We start from the raw sequence: 21,233 nt of genomic DNA, 5'->3' as shown, positions 1-21,233 counted from the left end.
TAATGACGATTTGTCACGTCCCTTAACTTCTCATGCTGACGCCTAAGGTACCCTTCCACGTTTTTATGTTACGCTGTGGGTTGTCAATTCATTCCAATATGAACCCGCTCGCGGCGATCAGAGACGCTTCGAGCAGAGGCTCCAGCCATCCATTTACTCCAGTAATAACCCCGTCACGGCGAAACATGACGCCGTGAAGCACAATCTAACTGGAGAACCGGGGACCCTCTCCGCGAACGGGTTTTTCTCCCTAATTTAATGCTTTCTTTTAATGACATCGTTAACATTTCTCAACAAAAACACGTGAAAGTATCACTGATAATTCAACAATAAAATCGCTTCATGTTGTGGCCATCACACAGTGTTTTCCAAACTGATTCACGATCTGAAAGTGCGCAGATTTAACGTACATAATCCTTTGTTAGGTTTATTATTTTCATTTCACACGTAAAACACATTTATAGATTCATTCACCACTCTTGTTAGTTTTGGATGCGCTCGGCTCCAACCAATCAGACCAATTTACGCAGACGCACTAATCCCGTAACTGCACACTACCCATAATCCTCAACCGCCATCGCTATGGAAATGAAGATAACAACAGCTTGGTGCTACCCGTTATTCCTTTATTTACTCTAAAATAATAACCAGCGATAATACGAAATTAAACTGGCCCAGTGTTTAATTATGTAATTAAAAATTGCAAATTTTAGTATTTTTTTTTTACAAATTGCAATATTTATCTACAGCGCACCTTTAGCGACACGTCAACAGATCTTAAGCAAGGCGATTGGATGGTTTTTACTGCAATGCATCTTGGGAGTCGTAGTAAATGTATCTTTCAACTCACGGTCCTGCAGCGAAGTTTTCGAGTGGACACAAGGCAGATCCTAGCTAAGTAAGTTGTGATAAACTGTGGGTAATTTGCATGTTCACTGAAATATTAATTTCAGTGATATTAAACTGATATTAAACTTGAAATGTTTTCACAGAGCAGTCTGTGTACCAAGAGAACTACTTCTGCAAAAGTTTATTTAATTTTTTTTGTGATGTATTCTCATGTGTAAGACACTTGCTTGGCCACCCAGCTAATGTTAGTACTGCTCTATTTTAGCAATGTATCTTTTCTGTAATCAATTCAGGTTTTTTTTTTAACCCTATTCACGTAATTAACTCAATATTAATGACTTTAATCTCATAATTGATTTTTTTTTCTAAATATGGTGTAATACTGCCTCGTAATATAAGTTATTTCTTTGGTCATAAATTATTTTTGTAATCGTTTCACCAAAACAGACCTGAAATAATCCCTACATGTTCCATTTTCATTTGCAGAAATGACAAAGCCAAAAACCAAACCATGCCCTTCCTGTCAGGCCCCAAACACCTGCAACAGGAAGACATGCAGTGGATGCCTGGGCAGCCTGAACGTAAAGGAGGGATTGAAAAAAAAACAGGAACAGTTTAAAAACAGTAACTGGGCTGCCTCTGTTAAAAAAAAACAGAAATGCGAGCAGGGTGGTTAATTCAGCCCAGTTGTCAGTAAGTTTAAAAGTTCTGATCTAATAAGTGGTTGGTCTGGTAGACAATTCTTTATTAATCACAGTTGTCAATGTTTTCTTGTATATCATGAAGTAAGAAACTAACAAGACATGTATATACACATAAAATATTAATTTATAAAAGAGCATAAATAAAAAAGTTATTCACATCAGAATAACATCATCACACTAAAGACATCCAACTAGAAAAAACTTGTTAAAAACTATTTTTATTCAAGCTACTTCTGATTTTTAATTTAATCGGCTATTAACTGAGAGACAAAACATTTCAAGATGGATTTTATCATACATTTACAGGTTTGGTCACCATAAATACTTTTTAACTATCGACAACAATAAAACAACAAAGATGTGAAACTTAAAGGTTTGTTATACATCAATTTGCTTACATGAAAGACTGGCTGCATGTTTTTCTTTGTTGTTCTTGCAGGTTTCAAAGCTACATGCCCTGGGCTACCAACCAATTCTGTTTCTTGGACAGTTTGACCGTAAGGGCCGTATAGTAGGGGACGTGATCACTCAGATCGAACCAGCGGAAGGTGCTGCACGTGACATCCTCATGAAGATGAGGAAGCTTTATGAACACCTTCTGAGAAGTAAGATATGCTTTGTCCATTATCTGTAACCAGGTGTCCTTATCAGATAGCCTATCCTAGCTGTCTTTGGGTGATACTCATGGTACACCCTAGATAAGAAGGCAGATCATCACGGGGTACATAGAGACAAACAAGATGGTGAGGATGAGGATAGTTAACAGTCACCAGCTATTCTATTCTACTCTACTCTATTCTGTTCTATTCTATTATTCAGCCAAGGTTCAGACCAGTAACCTTCTTGCTGTGAGGTGACAGCTGCCCTACATGTCCTGTTGCTAACATGAAAATAGTGTTATATCTGCCTTATTACCTCCCCATGTGTCGGTCACATCACCAAAGCTAGCCATACTGAACCTCTGGTGTTACCCACCTGAACAATTTTGTATGTGTGTGTGTATAGTATGGTCTTTCACACTCATGTATATACAAATGTAATTTTAAAAATCTTCACGAAAACCAGACCTGATAATTCTCTTCGAGACTTTCTAGTATAACAAATGTTATATAATGTTACCAATATGAACACCAAGATTCTTAAATAACTTATATACTTCTTAAGAGGTTACCTGATTACCTCCCTGAGGTAGTTAGCATCACCATTGTACAAAACTCCTAAGTCACAGTACTAGCTTGAAGTGTCAAATGTTATTCACTACAAAGTCAGGAAAGTAGTGTCATCCGAGGAAAAAGTCATTATCTATCTGGATTTATAGTCACACTCATTAATTTTTTAATGTACAATGTAGAAAAGCACTACAGATGTCACACTACCCTAGAGGGCACTTGTACTGAATTATTTGGGTCAGTGAGTGTGCGAGATGACTTATTTGATGCCAATATTTACCAGTTGTATCTTTAGTAAAAACTTAACTGAAAACATGCAAATCACTACTTATTATGTGTTTATGTGTACTGTACATTTTTTCAACCCATTTTAATGAATGTTTAATATTTAAAATTTTTCAGAATTACAAGCTTCACCTCCTGCTAAAAGTTCTACACCAGCAGCTGGACCATCCTCTGCTGACAGTGTCGATGCTGGACCAGTCCCAGACCCAGAGGCTCTAAACGAGGAATTTATTCTTCATTTAGAGCCTGTACCAACATCTTCCCTCTGTCAGCCTCCTGCATCCTCCTCTTCATCTCTGCTTCCTCCTGCATCCTCCTCTCCATCTCTGCTTCCTCCTGCATATTCCTCTCTGTCTCTGCTTCCTCCTGCATCCTCCTCTCCATCTCTGCTTCCTCCTGCATCCTCCTCTTCATCTCTGCTTCTCCTGCATTCTCCTCTCCATCTCCACATCCTGCATCTCCCTCAATTTCTACGGTGTACACCTCGGATGTCCCAAACAAAAAAAGGACAAGGAAAGGTTAGACGTTATGGTATTGTAAATGTACGAAACACATGACAGGTTCGTTAAGTTTGTTAAGATTTCTTTTTCTTAATTTTTGCATTTTTTCCAGTTTTACAGAACTCATGTAAATATTTCATTTGTTATTTTTCAGAATGCCGAAAACACCGTACACAGAAGATTTTCAAATATGAAGAGATAGTAGACAGGAGAGTTGTAAATGTAAGTAATTTAGCCTGCTGTTGTGCAGATTTGTTTGCGTCTTTGGACTTCCCGGATTTGAACTGTGCCTGACTGAATATCCATAAGCTTTTGTATTTGATGAATCTACACTAATTCAGCCACTGAGTCAGGATTTCACTCCAAATAGGACATTAAATAAGAACAGACCACCTGATACGACCTGGTTGTGCTGCCTTCCTGATGTTTACGTTCTTTAAAGTCCTCCTGACATCATGCTCAGAAGGAGTGATTGATGTGGAGGTGTTCCTTCCCATTCAGTAACATCTGCTTCAGTTAGTTTTGCTTGTGAGCCACAATGTAAGCAGTGTTGCTTTGCTGACATGCACTCGATGCTGGCAGTACACGCATTGTAGTGGTTCTTATGTTTTTGTAAACTAATTGTATAATATATTGAGCCATTCAATAGTACACAAATGTTTATAAGCTCCTTTTTGTATGCAACTTGCATGTCTTTCTTAATTAATTGTTTGTTTATATCATGTTTTTCAGGAAAAAGAAGAAGTTAAAGTCAAGTGGAAGCCTTGCTCAACATGGTATGTAGTAACAACTTTGTTGGACGGGAACAGACATTCATATTGTTGATAAATAGTTATCAACTCAATTTGAATTCATGTATTTGGACTAGAGTAAATTGGGAGCTTTTAGCTATCGAGCTCCTCTTCTGTGAGGAGCTTGATAGCTGTCCACCTCCAAAGTCCATTATGAGTTTTGGAGGTGGACATGGTCAACACTTTTAAGAGTAGGCATAAGACTTTACTTCTTTATAGAGCTTATAGTTAGGGCTGGTTCAGCTCAGCCCTTAGTTATGCTGTAATAGGACCAGACTGCTGGGGGTTAGTGTCCCCCCCCCCTCTCTCTGTCTCTTTCAGGGTTATGCAGGCTCAGTATTGGTTGAAGATGCAGTCACGTCTCCTTTTACTGAAAACTCTCCCCCTCTCCCTCACCACCATCTGTAAACATACATGTCTCAGTAATGCAGTTCATGCATGTTACTAACTAAACTTCTTCCCTGGAGTTTCTGTGCTCTCTCATCCAGCAGGTTCCAATGGATCGTGGCTGCTGCTGTGGTCCTGCTTGACATCTACTACATATATTAATACTCTCTGACTTGATTTGATTAATTTATATTACAATGAAGGTGTATAAAGCATGACATGAATATAGAAGATATTTCATCCTAAAAAATTGTCATATGTCACAACCTAAATTGTCCTATTTTGTGTGTGGTTGTCGTTGTTGTTTGTTATGTTTTTCTCCTGACAGTGGCAAAGTGTGGGATGACACATGGGAACCTGCGCAGTTTTACACACAGTAAACCAGGCACCACAGGTCGCAGAGATCGCACAGTTCACAGCTTGTAGTTCAGCATAAAAGTTCAAAATAAAATATTTACTATACATTTCAACCAGTGTCAGTCTCTGTTTCACTCTCTAATTGTGGCTTAAGTACCTAACACATTCATGAATCTGATCGATCAATAATATCTTCCCTGCACTCGACATCTCATAGTTTTACATATCAGCCAACATTATTGTCTACATCCTCATAAATATAGAAGTGACTTGCTTATTATAACATATTACAAGGTAAAGTAATACTGCACTGCACGTATAGTAAGTAACACCTACTGTGTATGGGAGCCTAAAGTGAAGTTAACTGCACCAGTACCAGCTTCAGAACATATTGTATATTATATGTTTCTACCTTTTTGTAATATGTCATGTTTAGATGCAGTGACAATTGCACATTTGGAGTTGTGGTCATATGTGGTCTTTATATACAGGGTATTAAAAAAAATTGACTTTTTTTGCTATTTTTCTTGTTTGTTTGCACAATATTATTGTGTACATATTACATATGTAACATTATTGTTAATATTATAGATATCAAAGATACAATTTGATTGAGGGTTTTCCTGTCATAATTTCAATAAAAATGCAATTACACACGTAAACAATAGGATCAAAATAAACTTTTAAAAAGTCTGTTGATCAAATGCTGATTTTCAAAACATTCTAGAGGAAAACAGAGATAAAATAATCTGAACAGTAACAGTGATTGTGGATGATGATGGAGGCTTCAATGGATTATTCTGTTTCAATCAATAGGTTCGTATCTATGACAATAATTTGATAAGTTTAACAGGTTGGTTTAGGCCTGGCAATACAGCAAATATTCACAAACTTTTGTTTTTGAAGAATGTTTATCTTTTTTGGGATGAAGCTATCTGGCAAAATGAGACAACCCTATTAACCTCATCTTTATGTCTTTTTTGTGGCTATGATACTGGATTTTGGTTTGATGCATATGCAGGTTACAGCTGGGGAATGGCAGTATGTTGTGGATTGATTTGGCATGTTCAACCACTGTTACACCAAACTCTCTCACTTATAACATGATAAAGGCCTCTTACTCAGTGTCATGGATTTTCTATACTTTTGGGGACACAGGGCCAAAGTCTGAGGCAATAACTCAGATCAAAGAAGGCAATGATTCTAAAATGGGAGTTTACTTATGTCATTATATATATCCAGGAATATGTGCCTGAGGATAGTTGTCATGAAATCAATATTAAATCAAAGTATTCCTTAATTACCACAGCTGACACGAGTTCTCCATAGCTGCCTGCTGTCTCAGGATCTGTCTCCAAAAAGGACCAGGGAGCGCTAACATGTTATGTTCTAAACTGATGAAGAAAATGCACATTAAACATAGTATAAACTTACTGAGTGAAGTAATGTCAAGAGGATTCCTTTAGCTCCTATTGGGTTGGTTCCTTGATCAATGCAATACAGAATCATTAATCTGGTTTTATGTAATGTCCTCAAAACATGTCAAAATGAGGCTCACTAGTCTGTGTGGCCTCCACATGCCTGTATGACCTCCCTACAACACCTGGGCATGCTCCTGATGAAGTGGCAGATGCTCTCCTGATGGATCTCCTCCCAGACTCCAGGACTAAAGCATCTGCCCACTCCTGGACATTTTGTGGTGCAGTTGGTGGATGGAGCGAGACATGATGTCCCAGATGTCCTCAATTGGATTCAGTTCTGGGGAATGGGCGGGCCAGTCCACAGCATCAATGCCTTCGTCTTGCAGGAACTGCTGACACACTCCAGCCACATGAGGTCTAGGATTGTCTTGCATTAGGAGGAACCCGGGGCCAACCGCACCAGCATATGGTCTCACAAGGGGTCTGAGGATCTCATCTCAGTACCTAATGGCAGTCAGGCTACCTCTGCCGAACACATGGAGGGCTGTGCAGCTCCCCAAAGAAATGCCACCCCACACCAAAACTGACCCACTGCCAAACTCATGCTGGAGGATGTTGCAGGAAGCAGAAGGTTCTCCACGGCGTCTCCAGACTGTCACAAGTGCTCAGTGTGAACCTGCTTTCATCTGTGAGGAGCACAGGGCGCCAGTGGCAAAGTTGCCAATCTTTGTGTTGTCTGGCAAATGCCAAACATCCGGCACGGTGTTGGGCTGTAAGCACAACCCCACCTGTGGACGTCGGGCCCTCATACCACCCTCATGGAGTCCATTTCTGACCGTTTGAGCAGACGTACACATTTGTGGCCTGCTGGAGGTCATTTTGCACAGCTCTGGCCTTTCTTTCCTACCTCACAGTACCTTCCCTTACCATTTGTTTCCTACTCTTTTACTTCTTCTTTGATGACGGTTGTCTTTCTAGATAAGCAATTTCATTTGCTCTGGGGCGAGTCAATGGTTCGGGTGCATTCTGGGACTGTCAGTTCACCAGTGTGCTGGCATGCTTCTTAACAAACACACCACTACAGCAAACATCTCAATTGTACTTGTTGATTTCTTCAACAAAACACTGAACAAAAAATTTACTTGTGAGTGTGCTGCCTGGTGCTTTTAAATTTTGTGATAATTTGAGCAGCCCAGAAAGCATCCCATAAATTAAATTATGTTATTGTATCTGAACATGTACACTAGTCATTAAATTAGATGGGAAATAATGATTCAGGGTAAACAACTGCACCAAGGAAATTCCATTTTTCTTCTCAAAATGTAAAATGTCTGTTGAAAAATCACATTGAACAGAGATGTGATTAACTTTTTATTTTACCAAACATAACATCAATGATGACACAATCAGTCTTCATCAGAAGTGCTCAAATCACTCTCAGTGGCATCGTCTGGAATGTCCTCCTCCTCCTGCGAGTCCATTTCCAGGAGTGGTTGGTGGCTGAGGATTCTCTTGTACACGTCCTTTACTTTGAGCATTTCAGCTTTCAGTTCACTTTGTTTTTTTAAAACCAGGCTACAGAGTCCCTTCTGTGCATCCTCCGACATGCCAACAAAGGAGGCTGTAAAAAGAACAAAACAAATAAATATGAGAAAAGTAAAAAAAACAAAACAAAAAAAAACCTCACCTCATAAACACAAGGAATTAGGATGCTGTAATTAAACATTTTTTTAAAAGGGAGAAGGCAGTGTTAGCTAGCAATCTAGATATAGGTAAAAGATCCAGTAAGACTTTAGCATCTGCTCTTATTTTCAATCGATTCATCAAAAAATTAATAAATAAATAAAGTGCTTACAGTCTGAGGAGATTGTCCCCAACACCACAGAACGCATTCGCAACACTGTCCAGTGATGCCGCATCTTCCTGCAAAGGATCATCTCCTCCTCTCTCAGGCGCCTCACAGCCATCACCTTCTCAAAGACCTTTCTCTTTGTCCGGAGGTCAGCAGCAGCTACAGTTTAACAACATCAGATGGGAAAACATAGTAGCATATTATGATTCAAGAACAAAACATTCAACTACTGCTCAGATACTGGGAGTTTGTTTAAAAAGGATATTTATAAATCAAGAGCTTACGTTCACTTGTGCTCTGCCAGGGCCAAATATCGGTCTGCATGAGGGCATCACTGGATACGATTTGCTTTGTTGGTTCAGCGAGCTTGTTGTAGTCGTCAACAACAGCCGCCAAGCGTTTCTTCTCAACTAAGATGACCTTGCGAATTCTGTGTCGCCTCTTGTTGCTATCTGTAAATAATCATAAAAAATTCACACCTTCACATAATGTATATAGTTTCATTTTAATCTACACTCATCAATTTGTTTGCTAGAACAAATCACATCCAGCTTAAACAAACCTGGATCTGATTTTATTCTGTTTACAAAGTAGCTGCACAAGCTGTACAAACTAAGTATCAAACGGTCCGTTTCAAAGAAACTGGGACGTACCATTTTGTCTGTAAAGACTTTGTGTTCGCACTCTGATGATGACGACAAGCTCCTCTATTCGTGCCTGCAACGCTCCAAGGCTGCCATCAGTTTGATCACTTTCTAAGTGAGAGGAATATTAATCAGAATACAGGATGAGTAACAGTCACCAAACTACAGTGGACTCTGTAATCACTGACTTGATGACATTCATTATAAGACATCTGGAGCCTTCATGTGCTGCTATCTCATGATAATCATGAGATAACAAGTATGTTGGTGTTCAGGTTTATAAAACCAACTAGTACGACATCATTTCAACCCAGGTTCTATCCAATTTGATGAAACGCAACAACTCTGCCATAAATTTGCTTTTACAAGGCTTATTTTTCATTGTTTGTTGACACTGTCAGAAAGATCTTAACTCTAAGTTCTTTAATGAGGCCATGGTGGGTCCTATTGTTATACATGAGTGCATTATATTGAGACTCACCTTCAGCCCATTTCTGCACATCGGCCACCCATTGCTGCAGTGTGTCGTCATCCACTCCCAGCTCATTTCTGGTCGCATTCAGGCTCTCCACTTGTTCTCTAAGGATCCTTATGATCTAAGAATGCATTCATCAATGTCATTCATATTGACATTAAAAGAGTACTGGTGTTTTCCCCCCATTACCACACACATTAAAATGGGTGTTGAAAAAATGACCTTTAGATATCGCTGGCTCAAAGTGCGGCCCAGTTGTTCCACTTTCCTTTTGTTCCACCCCAAAGCCAGGAGGGTCAGCATGTCTGTTCGCCCTGCATTTCAGTTAGTATACAAATTAGAATTAATGAGCAGGAGACTGAGTGGAATCTCAGACACAGACACACACCTGCTTTAGACATGTACTTCGTTGTGATGGCCGCCCTAGACAGGAAACTGTTTACTTGTTCCACCTCTTCTCCAACTGTTGAACCGGCCCCATCCTGAAACGCACCTCCCCATTTGATCTATAGAAAGGAGGTCACAATACATGACTGCTGAATTCATTCAACCTTATAACAAAATGTCTCAAACTAATCCAAAACTACAAGCTGCAGTATACCTCGCATTTCCAAGTGTGAGCCTTTGCATGCATGATGGAGAGAAAAGGACGCATTGACAAGAGGTTCCTCAGCTCAGGGCACTGCTGAGCCACCTTGGTTAAATAGGGGAAATATTTACAGGCCACATCGGAGCAAAGGAACGTAATATGTCCTGGGACGTTAGCTGCCAACTTCCTCTGGAGAAAAAGGGGGTAAGCAAAGATCTCCCCTCGAAACATGTTCAATGCAGCTAAGAGGACTCCGTGGCGACAAACAGCTATTTCCATGCCCTCCTCATCCAACTTCCCAGTGGACTTTTTGGACGACTCCTTTGCTGCAGTCCAAGATGAAGATCCGCACAACCCTTTCCCCGGGACCTATACACTCAAAGATTTTAACATAAAAGACATGACATGATTAAGCCCTATCAGGGACAAACTTTTTAAAACAAATGCATAACAATTAGCTGAATTAGCCTCGAGTCACACAAGACCTCATATCTCCCCAGGACAGCACTGATAACACAAAATAAAAATCATGTTGTTTTTTTTAAATACACATGGTGACAAAATTAAGTACACATTAAGATAAAGTAAAGTAAATAGTATTACGACAACACCAAGAGAAAAAAAAATATCGACCCATCCATATATGTCTACACACACACACACACACACACACACACACACACACACACACACACACACACACACACACACACACACACACACGTATGTGTATATGGTTACGGCATTAACGTCATTTTAACAAGATTAACGCTAACAGCACTAATATATATATGTGTATCTTACATGATTTGTGTGTCTCTGGATGTATTTCACAAACTCAGCAACTTCCTCATCTTTTTCAATGAAGACACCTTCAAAGTTCCCCTGCTCTGAAGTGCTGAACGAACACAGTGACAGTTGTTTGAAAAGAAACATTAAAATACATTTTTCTACAAATCCATATTTGACTTATGTACACAATGCATAACGTACCTTGCATTAGACTGAAAGCGATAAAGCTTGCGGTTTCCATCAACTGAGACGGCAAGCATGTCTGGAGTGCAGGCAGGGCAGCTAAAGCATGGTTCCTTGCACATCCTGTCCACCTCAAACTTTACAGCACTCCACTCCAAGAAACTTTTACTGAAGGCATCAGCTGATATTCGGCCATTCTTTTACATAGAGGACATACAACAGAATATTCAAGGACAGTCATCATAAACATTGATTTGCACAATTTCCTTAAACTTAGCAAATTTAGAAACTCACCCTTCCAAAATGGGCTGTTCGTTCATCCAGCATTTTGACAAATGCCTTGAGTGACATCCCTGGTGCAGCCTTCTTAATGTCATAGAAAGACTGAAAGACATCCATTGAAAACAGGGTGCAGAAATTTAAGGTGCCAGGCCAATATCCACTACCCAGGATGTCTTTAACTGAGGGGGACCACATTAGGCCACAGCTGGTGCAGCTCACCACTGGCAGTGCAAGGTTATAACGGCCTTTAGAAAGGATAAGGATAAATTCAGTCATGGCTCAAAGCATTCATTTTTTTCATGTTGTTTTCAAATCGGTCTGGTAAATCCAAATGACCTTTGACAGGTGCCCACATATACTGCGGGCCGAGGGTAATTAAAACCAAGATAGCAATGCACAATTTGCAATAAAACCTCCAAACACATCTATTGTGTATGTAGTGTGTGACAAAAGGGCAACTTACCATTTATGGTTACAAGAGCCACAATTGCGCCGGGTGAAACCTCAACCTTACCTGCTGGGCAGTCACACACATGGTCTGGCCTTTGCACAGGCAACAGCCGAACTAACATTAAAACACACAATATATATAAAAAGAATTAGAAATTAACTGATACACAATAAATATACAATAACAGCACCCACTCATACTCATACATAGCAAGAAATGCATAAGACTTCAAAACTGTACCTATTGGCTTGTGAAACTCTGATGAAGGCTGCAAAAACCCTCCTGTTACTGCCTCTCTGTTGTGCAGGACAAAGCGTGTGTGAACTGCAATATCACAGTCAGCACAAAGGAATGGAAGAGGCAGGCAGTCCAGACACCTCACAACTACTTGTTTGCCACACTGACACACACGGTGTGACTGTGGATCCAGAGTAGCTAACATATTGTCTATAAGACAAGGCCTGGCCTCTTTCCACTTTTGCGAGGACACCATATTTCTGATCGCCCAGTGAGTAGCAGCTGACTCAGACGACGTCTCACAAGTCATGGCTGCGTCCTCTTCTCCATCCTCCAACAACTGAAGGAGCTCCTGACGAAGCACCTCAGTTCCATACACTAAAAGAAAAAAAAATAAAGAAAGGAAGAAACTCTTCCACAAAGTGAAAAACACTCTAGGCAGTATGTTTCTTAGGACTCCACAAAAGCCCTGCATAACTCAACTATAACAACAAATATAAAAGTAAACAGAAATCACAATATATACAAGAAGGTAAAGTACCTTTTGTTGGGTTGACACTGGCAACATAACTAGGTTCTTCACGTGGACATTGATGCTGCTCTCTGGACACGGGGGGGGGGGGGGGGGGGGGGGATGAAGAATATTTACTTACTGAAATTCTTTGGTGAAAACAAGTTGTGAGATAAAATCAATGGTTGTGTGAACACTGACCACGTGGCATGCAACTAGTACTTCGACTGGTTGATGGTCTTTGAGGAATAAAAGCTCCCTGTCTGTCACGTTTTTTCCAGCGCACTGGTCTTGGCTGAGGTTCACTCTGTGCATCATTCTACGCAATTAACAAGGAAAAAAGGGAACACCTAAAATACAGTCTATGATTAAAGCAAAGATTATCAAACATCTTAAGTTAACCAACTTAATTTGACATAAACTTTAAAAAAAATTCAAATAACATAACGTTTACTCCGTACAAAATATTAGACAAGCATGTTCCCTCTTTAACAACTGTTTCCACTAAAAATGTTACCTGCATATCTTGAAGGAGTTCGTCAGCAGCCTGAAGCTCTTCCTCCAGCTCGGGATCCTCTGAATCACTCATTTTCAAGCTAAAGAGGAAAGAGATTTTTGCAGAACTCAGTGACATAAACACATAACTAACGCAATTCAAATGATTTTCAGTCTTGGCGCTCCGGTTAATGTTAGCAATTAATGTTAGCATCATCAGTTTGTAAAGAGCTAGCAGAACTCTTAGCGCAAAAACTGCTTTACGCACCATGTGAGGGTATTTTGCAGCACACAAGTCCTTTAACGTTTGTAATAGATTTAATCCATCATCGTTGGATTAAATGGCTAATGCTGCAGTAGACACGTGTAGTTGTTACCTAGCAAGCATGCTGACGGTAGCTGTAGCCATTTTTAAATACATTACACAGTTTCCGAGCTCAGTCACCTCTGTTTGTTTGAAGCTTTTATGAAAAAACAAACTTTGAAACACACATCAAGGTATTACTTTAAATATATGTATTTTTTACATACCTGCATTAGAATCAATCAGTTCCGCCTCATTTTCTTATTCTTATAAATGGGTCTCTCCGTTCTCCCATCAGCCTTTGCTTACACAGGTTGCGTCTGATTGGCTGGAGCCGAGCGCATCCAAAACTAACAGGAGTGGTGAATGAATCTATAAATGTGTTTTACGTGTGAAATGAAAATAATAAACCTAACAAAGGATTATGTACGTTAAATCTGCGCACTTTCAGATCGTGAATCAGTTTGGAAAACACTGTGTGATGGCCACAACATGAAGCGATTTTATTGTTGAATTATCAGTGATACTTTCACGTGTTTTTGTTGAGAAATGTTAACGATGTCATTAAAAGAAAGCATTAAATTAGGGAGAAAAACCCGTTCGCGGAGAGGGTCCCCGGTTCTCCAGTTAGATTGTGCTTCACGGCATCATGTTTCGCCGTGACGGGGTTATTATTGGAGTAAATGGATGGCTGGAGCCTCTGCTCGAAGCGTCTCTGATCGCCGCGAGCAGGTTCATATTGGAATGAATTGACAACCCACAGCGTAACATAAAAACGTGGAAGGGTACCTTAGGCGTCAGCATGAGAAGTTAAGGGACGTGACAAATCGTCATTATTTTACACGTCGGGAGTGAGAACGGGTTGCAACATAACACGAAAGCTCCTGTTAGACAGATATGATTCAAACTACAACAGTGCCAAGTCAGAAATTCCCACACAATCGTGAAGGCGAGAGATCAATAGATTGTGATGCACTGTGTCGAAGGCAGCAGTCATGTCCATTGAGACCAGCACTACATATTTACCACAATCAGTAGCTACCAGAACATCATTCATAACTCTTACAGGGGCTGCCTCCATACTGTGAAAAGGTTTAAAACCGGATTGAAAAATTTCTGACAATTGCAAGTCGTTCAAGTAGTCCATCAACTTAGTATAAACAATCCTTTCCAAGATTTTTCTTAGAAAAGTTAGCTTAGAGATAGTTCTAAAATTTGACAAGACTGCCAGGTTTCTTAAGCAAGGGATGTATAACCGTGTGCTTAAACTCACTAGGTACGCGACAAGACAAAATGTGAGGTCCAATAATAGGAAATGCCTTTTGGAGAAAGCGGGGAGGAACCACATCATTCGGAGAATCACACGGTTTAGCATTTAACACTAGTTTCTCTAAATCAGGCAGAGCAATTGGTTAAAAAAAAGAAAAAAAGTATGCCAAGTATGCCTAGGCATTATATCAGTATACCCCAGTAATCATGTTTCAATAATGGTAAATGCCTCAAGATTCACCATCGTAAAAAAAAAAAGGACACATGGTTTACTGGCTTCAAACTTAATTTTCAACAAGACCTAAGCTCTAGCTATTAAATTTGAAATCTATTTAAAATCTGCATCTGTGTTTCATGACCCTACCATACACCATTTCCAGTGTACCATGCGGGCTAGCTTTGCAATACCTTAGATCTTCATCAGTACAACAGCAAGGATGTGGATATTGGCTTGACCCAGTGTATTGGACTACTGACCAATGAGCCAGTTTACCAGTAACTCGGAAGGCAGAGTAAGGCATCTGCTGATCGAAAGGTTGGTGGTTTAATCAGTGGCTCGAGTCTGTATGCCAAATATCCTAGGGCAAGACATGATCCCCAAGTTGCTGTCTGATGAATCTATTGGATTGTGAGTGTTAGATAGAAAGCACTTAAGCATAGACAAAAGTGCTTGAATGAATGGATGAATGAGGCATATTGTAAAAAGTGATTTGAGTGTCCTAGGGCCCCACCAGTCATGAAGTCACCGAGTTTACAAAATTGCCATTGCCATTATAAATGCACATTGCTACTTCTTTTTCTTTCTGCTGTTCCATTTAGGAGTCACAACACCTCCATCACCCTATCCCCAGCATTGTCCTCTGTGGTACCTACTCTCTGCATGTCCTCTTCACTACATCAGTGAACTTTCTCACTTACTGCCTTCAAACACAATTCCCCCCTTTCCTCTTCCTTTGTCTTCGATCAGCAGTGGCACAGTGTCCACTGGCACCTTGTTGGCCGCCAGCACCAGAGCCCATATCTGTTAAGATGATCAGCATGTTTGATTTGGGAATTATTTTATATTGAATACCCTTCCTGACACAACCCTCCCTATTTATCTAGGCTTGGGAACACCACTAGGAATACAATGGCTTGTTTCACTTCATTAGTTGAACCAGTAATGTACCAGTCTCTCAACAAATGTGGATTCAGAGTCCACCACTGCCATAGTTTTACTTATCTGGCAAAAAGAACAATGTTGTATCTGAAGGCTTCCCAAGATATTGTGAGATGTGTACAGTGTTGGCTACTACAAGTGTTTTCAGTTGACATTCTATTAAAATTCAGGATATTTCACATCTTAAAAGGACCAGTCGCCAAAAGGCAGAAATTGAGGAAGTTATAATGTAATGCATGCTGGAATGGGTTCAGCAGGAGTCTTGACAATGAAGAGGCACTTCAGTCAAGGGTAAACTAAAAGCATTAGAATCTTCACAAATATCATAAGGGAGCTCAATTGGATTTTCATTACTGAAATTGACCTGGAACACATCATATCATCCTGCAACATACAGCACACTAGCTCACAGACTGTGTGTGAACAAGTGTAATAAGCAGTGTAAAAAGCAGAGCACGTATAAAGTCTTAAATGGTTTCTGGCATGTCCTGGTTAATCAGTGTCCTCACAAACTATTAACCAAGGACTGGATGTCTAAACAATGTGAGGACCTCATGCATAGTTGAGTGTATACTTTGTTTTCTGCTACTGATGATAAGGTGAAGCACATATGAAAATTAAAGTCCGGCAATTTAACATGACAGTCAATTTCACAGTGCTTGAATTTCTTATTATAATTTTATATATTTTTTCCTTCTACCCACATTAATATACTCAATTTGCCATTCACAAGCTTCATTGAAAATAAGTCCGTGTGCATTGAATTGTATCTACCGTCTTATTATTGGATAACTAATTGTGGATGTTATAAATAACTGAGTAATGCTCTCCTCCTTCATCAAAGAAAGCAACATCTAAGTACTGGGCAAAAGTCTTGAACTACCCAGCATTATATTTACCTTCAAGGAAGCCCAATTTTCATGTACTTTGGTGATTATGAAGAGACAAAAAGACACGGTAACTGTTGAGTATACAGTACTGTTACTGTGCCAAATTCTTGAGCCAACCCTTCTTTATATTTTCCATCCATGGAGCCAGACTTGTTTGTAATTCCTTTAAAGTGGTATTGGGCAGCAGTTCTCCGGCCTTTCTGAAGGTCATTCAAATTTGGAAACTGTCTGCTTTTAGACTTGTTAGTTCAGTCCTTGCATCTTACGATTTTCAGAGGAGTGCTTTCTTTTGTTTGTTTGGTCACCCACTTAACACTGACCTATGAATTATTAATTATTAAGCATTAAACAAGGCAAATAACTGAATAGATGGACCAGTGTTGTGTCAACACATAATTGATAATGTAGGAAGGAGCCAATTTTAAATTTGATCTATTGGTACTTTGTTACAAGTGCCGTATTTATCCTGCTTTTTACCTTTGGTTTAGAAAGGTATTTTAAAAAATAAAGGTTATTATTACTAGAAGTCTGTTGCAAAAACATAAAATGTATTTCATAAAATAGTATTTTTGTTGGTGCCCATGGTCGTCTACATGCCCACATCTGTGAGCAGTAGCAGCAGAAAATGCCATTAAGCTTTACAATGTGTTTGTTGCTTTTGCTACATGTAACGTGTTACATATGGCTTGTGTTCTATGTCCTCTGTGCTGTTTGTGTTATTTTCAGCCTCCATAGGAACAAATGTAAAATTCTTTGCTCTCAGCAACTGTGGCAATGCTGTTTGCTGTACACACATTTTGATAAGCAGACTACTATGCTACATTATGAGCCAGGAATGGCGATTTTAATGCTGATGGGTGGGGGGTTGTTTTGTTTTTGTTTTTGTTTTTTTGGGGGTGGGGGGTTGTCATGTTATATATACCTAAAAGGGTATGTATAACATGATAGACCGGTACTGTTCATAGCTAATATATTTATATATATTTATTTATTAGTTAATATTGGACGGGCATGTCAAGACTATAAAAAACATCAAACACCAGCACTTACTCACCTACAAACTAACAGGTTTGCAGCCATAGCTCATCCACACACTGTATTCTGACAGTACTTTTTTGTCACTGTGGTAACTTCTCTCACACACCAGGAAAGCTTCATTTCACTCAGCAAAGTAATTAATTTAATTTAGACTTAGTAACTTACACGCTGGTGCAATTAAGCTGTTGTTTTGTTATTGTTTGATTTTTTACATTAATTTCTGTTTTGTTGTCTTTTGCCATAGCTCAGAGCCCTCCATGAACCTGGCATACTGCACTGTGCTTTGACTTGAAGGTTTCTCCAGATTTGTGGCTGATATGATTGAGTCACTGTAGTTTGGTGCTCAGGTTAGTTTTATTAAAGGGACTAATAAAGGTTTATTTTATTATACTTTTTATGCAAACTTTCAGAGATTTTTTATACTGGTTAAGCAAGTTCTTTTTAAAATATGTCCTTAGGCATTAGATAACACTTTTGCTTTTTTAAATTGTTTTTAATAACCATGCTACAAAGAAGTACGTATGTCAGTAATTACACAAACAAACCGGGAAGCAGCTAACTGCTGTATGTCAGTCAAATTATCCTGTGCTGTCACTGGTAGTCACTTGAATTGCTCACTTTTAAGCTTGCACGTTTATCTTGGGATCTCTGGATGCCACATTGCTATGAATCACAGATATATTCATACTAACTAACGTTAGCATGCATAACAAGTAGGATCCACTGAAGGAATGCTAATATATACAAATAACACATTCATGGATCCCCTTTTCTACCATCAGTGAAAGCAGAAGAAGAATAGTGAGGATGGGGAGATAACCTTTATAATGATGTTAGGTTGTGAGGAAATCTGGAAAGTGACGCTGCTCTAGGAAAACGTGTATTTGCAACAGTGCCTGTTTTAATACCATTTAGAACTGCAAGAGGGCCAAAAGGTAGGTAAGTTTAACCATGGGCAAAAGTGAATGTTACGTCCCCACTTAAAAGTCTAGGCGATGAGGGTGGGGGACAGTAACAGTTAGATCCAGGTGGAATGAAAAGAACGCCAGGCAGAGGTATTTAACATAAAATAGATCTTTATTGTAGGCAAACACCTCAATAATCATGTAATGGCAACAACAAAAGGAGACAGCACCGCTGCTTTAATAAGAAATCAGGGAGGTCAACCCAAAGTGGTAATGACCACTCAACAAAGAAAGCAACAATAAGGCTTCAACAGAAAGAGACAGCAACGCTGCTAACAAACAATATCCAGGCAGGCCACACAAACTAATGAAGGCCGCCGTCACTCATGGGCAATCACTGCTCAGTTAAGCACTACTCACACACCAGAGCCACACACCAGAAGGCTGGTCACACGCAGCAGGCTGTTCCACACCTAAGTCAGTAGCACACTCTGACCAGCACAGAGGAAAACCACCAGAAACCTCTCCCTCCTCCTCCACACTGCTCTTCTCCAGCTTATATCACCCCTGAGGGTAATTGGTTGTAATGAGAGCAGATGAGCAGCAGGTGTGACCTAAAGGAGAAGGCAGGAGCAGAGAGAGACAAGGGGAGGGGCCAGAACGAAGGAGGAGGAGAGGGAGAAGACAACACCACGCCCACACACTCCCACAGCCTCCCAGGATGTAACATTCCCCCCACCCTATATCCACACTATACAAAACACAGAATAGACCCATCACTATGCACTGCGTGAGAGTGCATCAGCCACCAGATTTTCAGTCCCTTTCTTGTGCTGGATAACCAGATCATAATCCTGCACCAGCAATGCCCAGCGCATTAGTCGCTGGTTGTGGTTGTACATGCGCTGGAGGAAAGTGAGGGGGTTGTGATCTGTATACACCGTTACCGGAAAAGAGCTAGAGCCCACATACACAGTGAAGTGCTGCAAGGCCATCAGCATCGCTAGAGCTTCTTTCTCTATGGTGGAATAGTTTAGCTGATGGCGCTTGAACTTTACAGAGTAGTAGCAGACTGGGTGACACACACCCTCTGCGTGGTCTTGTAACAGCACCGCACCAGCTCCGGTGGCACTGGCGTCGACTTCCAGCTTGAAAGGCTGAGAGAAGTTAGGGGCAGCCAGAACTGGGGCGCTGCAAAGGAGGGATTTTGCAGACTCGAAGGCGTGCTGGCATTCCCCTGACCACTCAAAAGGGACGTTGGGGCTACATAGCCTTGTCAAAGGGGCCACAACTACCGCAAAGTTCTTGCAAAAACAGCGGTAGTATCCAGTCATTCCCAGGAACCGTTTTAACTCCCGCCTAGTGGCTGGGGCCGGGTAGCTGAGGATAGCCTCGACTTTTTTCTCCACTGGGCGTACCCGCCCGAAACCCACCTGTTTCCCCAAGTACATGACTGTCGCTTTGGCGAACTCGCACTTAGCGAGATTTAGGGTCAACGAGACGTCAGCCAGTCGCTGAAATACCGATCGTAGGATGGCCACATGCTCTTTCCACGTGGCTGTGTATATCACTACATCATCCAAGTACACATTACATTGAGGCACGTCTCCTAAAACCAGCTGCATCAAACGCTGAAATGTGGCCGGAGCGTTTTTCATGCCAAATGCCATCACAGTGTACTGCATGAAATGGTCGGGTGTGACAAATGCAGAAATGTCAGAGGCACCTGCCAATATCCTTTAAGAAGGTCCAGTTTGGAAATAAATGTGGCAGGACCTATGTTGTCAATGCAGTCCTCCATACGAGGAAGTGGAAAAGAATCGGCGACAGTCACTGCATTTACCCTACGGTAATCGGTGCAGAAACGTGGGGTGCCATCAGACTTGGGCGTAAGTAAACATGGAGAGCTCCAAGGGCTGTGACTCTGTTTCGCCAAACCATTCTCCACTAGATAACTGACCTCCTTCCTCATCACCTCGCGCTTTCCCATAGGGCAGCGGTACGCGTGCTGTTTGATTGGGGTTGCGTCACCAACATCGATATCATGTTCACAAACATTAGTACGCGAGGGCACATCACCAAAGAGAGAGGGGTAGGAGTGCAGTAGATTAAGCACGTCTTCGCATTGTGAAGGGGACAGATGAGACAAGTGGGCTGTTACTTCGGCTAAGTAAGCTGAATTCGCCAACCGTCCACACTGTTGTCCCTCAGAAAGTATATGCAGATCGTCGTCAGCACTGGCCTCTACACTCAGCACGGTGGCAAAGACAGAGCTGGAGGTTGCCGCACTGGCAACAGTCTCATGGGTTTCCCTATCATGGTAGGGTTTTAACATGTTGATGTGGCACAGGAGTGTTTTCCTCCTGCGCTCTGGGGTACTGAGAACATAATCCGTCTCAGACACTTTCCTCACTATGATGTACGGTCCCGCAAAACGGGCCGTAAGAGCAGAACCAGGCACCGGTAGCAACACTAAAACCTTGTCCCCAGCCTGAAAATGCCTTTTCACAGCCTTTCTGTCATGCCACGTCTTCATGCACGCCTGGGCAGTACACAGGGCCTCTTTCGCTAATGAGGTAGCACGTTGCCAACGATCCTTACATGTCTTCACAAAATCTGCCACGTTAGTTTTTGGAACACCCCCACTAAGGAACCTCTCTTTCAACATCTTTAGCGGGCCCCGCACCTCGCGGC

At 40.8% G+C, this 21,233-nt stretch overlaps 1 protein-coding gene and 2 long non-coding RNA genes across 3 annotated transcripts; 2 read left to right on the top strand and 1 right to left on the bottom strand.

Moving 5' to 3' along the window:
• The first annotated feature begins 1,425 nt into the window (after positions 1–1,425).
• On the top strand, positions 1,426–3,379 carry LOC146677094 (uncharacterized). Its single transcript, XR_014907458.1, has 3 exons — positions 1,426–1,542; positions 1,993–2,158; positions 3,125–3,379. It is a non-coding gene; the product is annotated as an uncharacterized LOC146677094 (long non-coding RNA).
• A 60-nt stretch (positions 3,380–3,439) lies between these two features.
• On the top strand, positions 3,440–5,155 carry LOC146677093 (uncharacterized). The gene is made up of 3 exons (XR_014907457.1): positions 3,440–3,525; positions 3,662–3,729; positions 4,240–5,155. It is a non-coding gene; the product is annotated as an uncharacterized LOC146677093 (long non-coding RNA).
• A 2,714-nt stretch (positions 5,156–7,869) lies between these two features.
• On the bottom strand, positions 7,870–11,490 carry LOC146677092 (uncharacterized). The gene is made up of 11 exons (XM_085381123.1): positions 11,293–11,490; positions 11,017–11,195; positions 10,828–10,921; positions 10,036–10,392; positions 9,823–9,940; positions 9,657–9,748; positions 9,441–9,555; positions 8,969–9,070; positions 8,600–8,767; positions 8,319–8,474; positions 7,870–8,084 (listed from the first exon to the last, which is right to left on the bottom strand). The coding sequence occupies exons 1-11, from the start codon at positions 11,473–11,475 to the stop codon at positions 7,870–7,872; spliced, it is 1,779 nt and encodes a 592-aa protein (XP_085237249.1). The 5' UTR covers positions 11,476–11,490.
• Between the last annotated feature and the right edge of the window lie 9,743 nt (positions 11,491–21,233).

Source organism: Rhamphochromis longiceps, linkage group LG2 (genome assembly GCF_057381845.1).
Source record: "Rhamphochromis longiceps isolate RC_006_pf linkage group LG2, R_longiceps_female_GT1.1, whole genome shotgun sequence".
Classification (NCBI taxonomy): Eukaryota; Metazoa; Chordata; class Actinopteri; order Cichliformes; family Cichlidae; genus Rhamphochromis; species Rhamphochromis longiceps.
Note: the sequence above shows the minus strand (reverse complement) of the source record. Positions and strands in the feature narration are given on the sequence as shown.

Excerpts from the sequence above, each read along its gene's own strand:
- LOC146677092 (XM_085381123.1), bottom strand. The coding sequence starts at position 11,475 with ATGTGGTCCCCCTCAGTTAAAGACATCCTGGGTAGTGGATATTGGCCT. Across the intron at positions 10,922-11,016 it reads CGCTTTCAGTCTAATGCAAG|CACTTCAGAGCAGGGGAACT; the intron begins GTACGTTATGCA and ends GTGTTCGTTCAG. Across the intron at positions 8,085-8,318 it reads GGGGACAATCTCCTCAGACT|CCTCCTTTGTTGGCATGTCG; the intron begins GTAAGCACTTTA and ends TTCTTTTTACAG.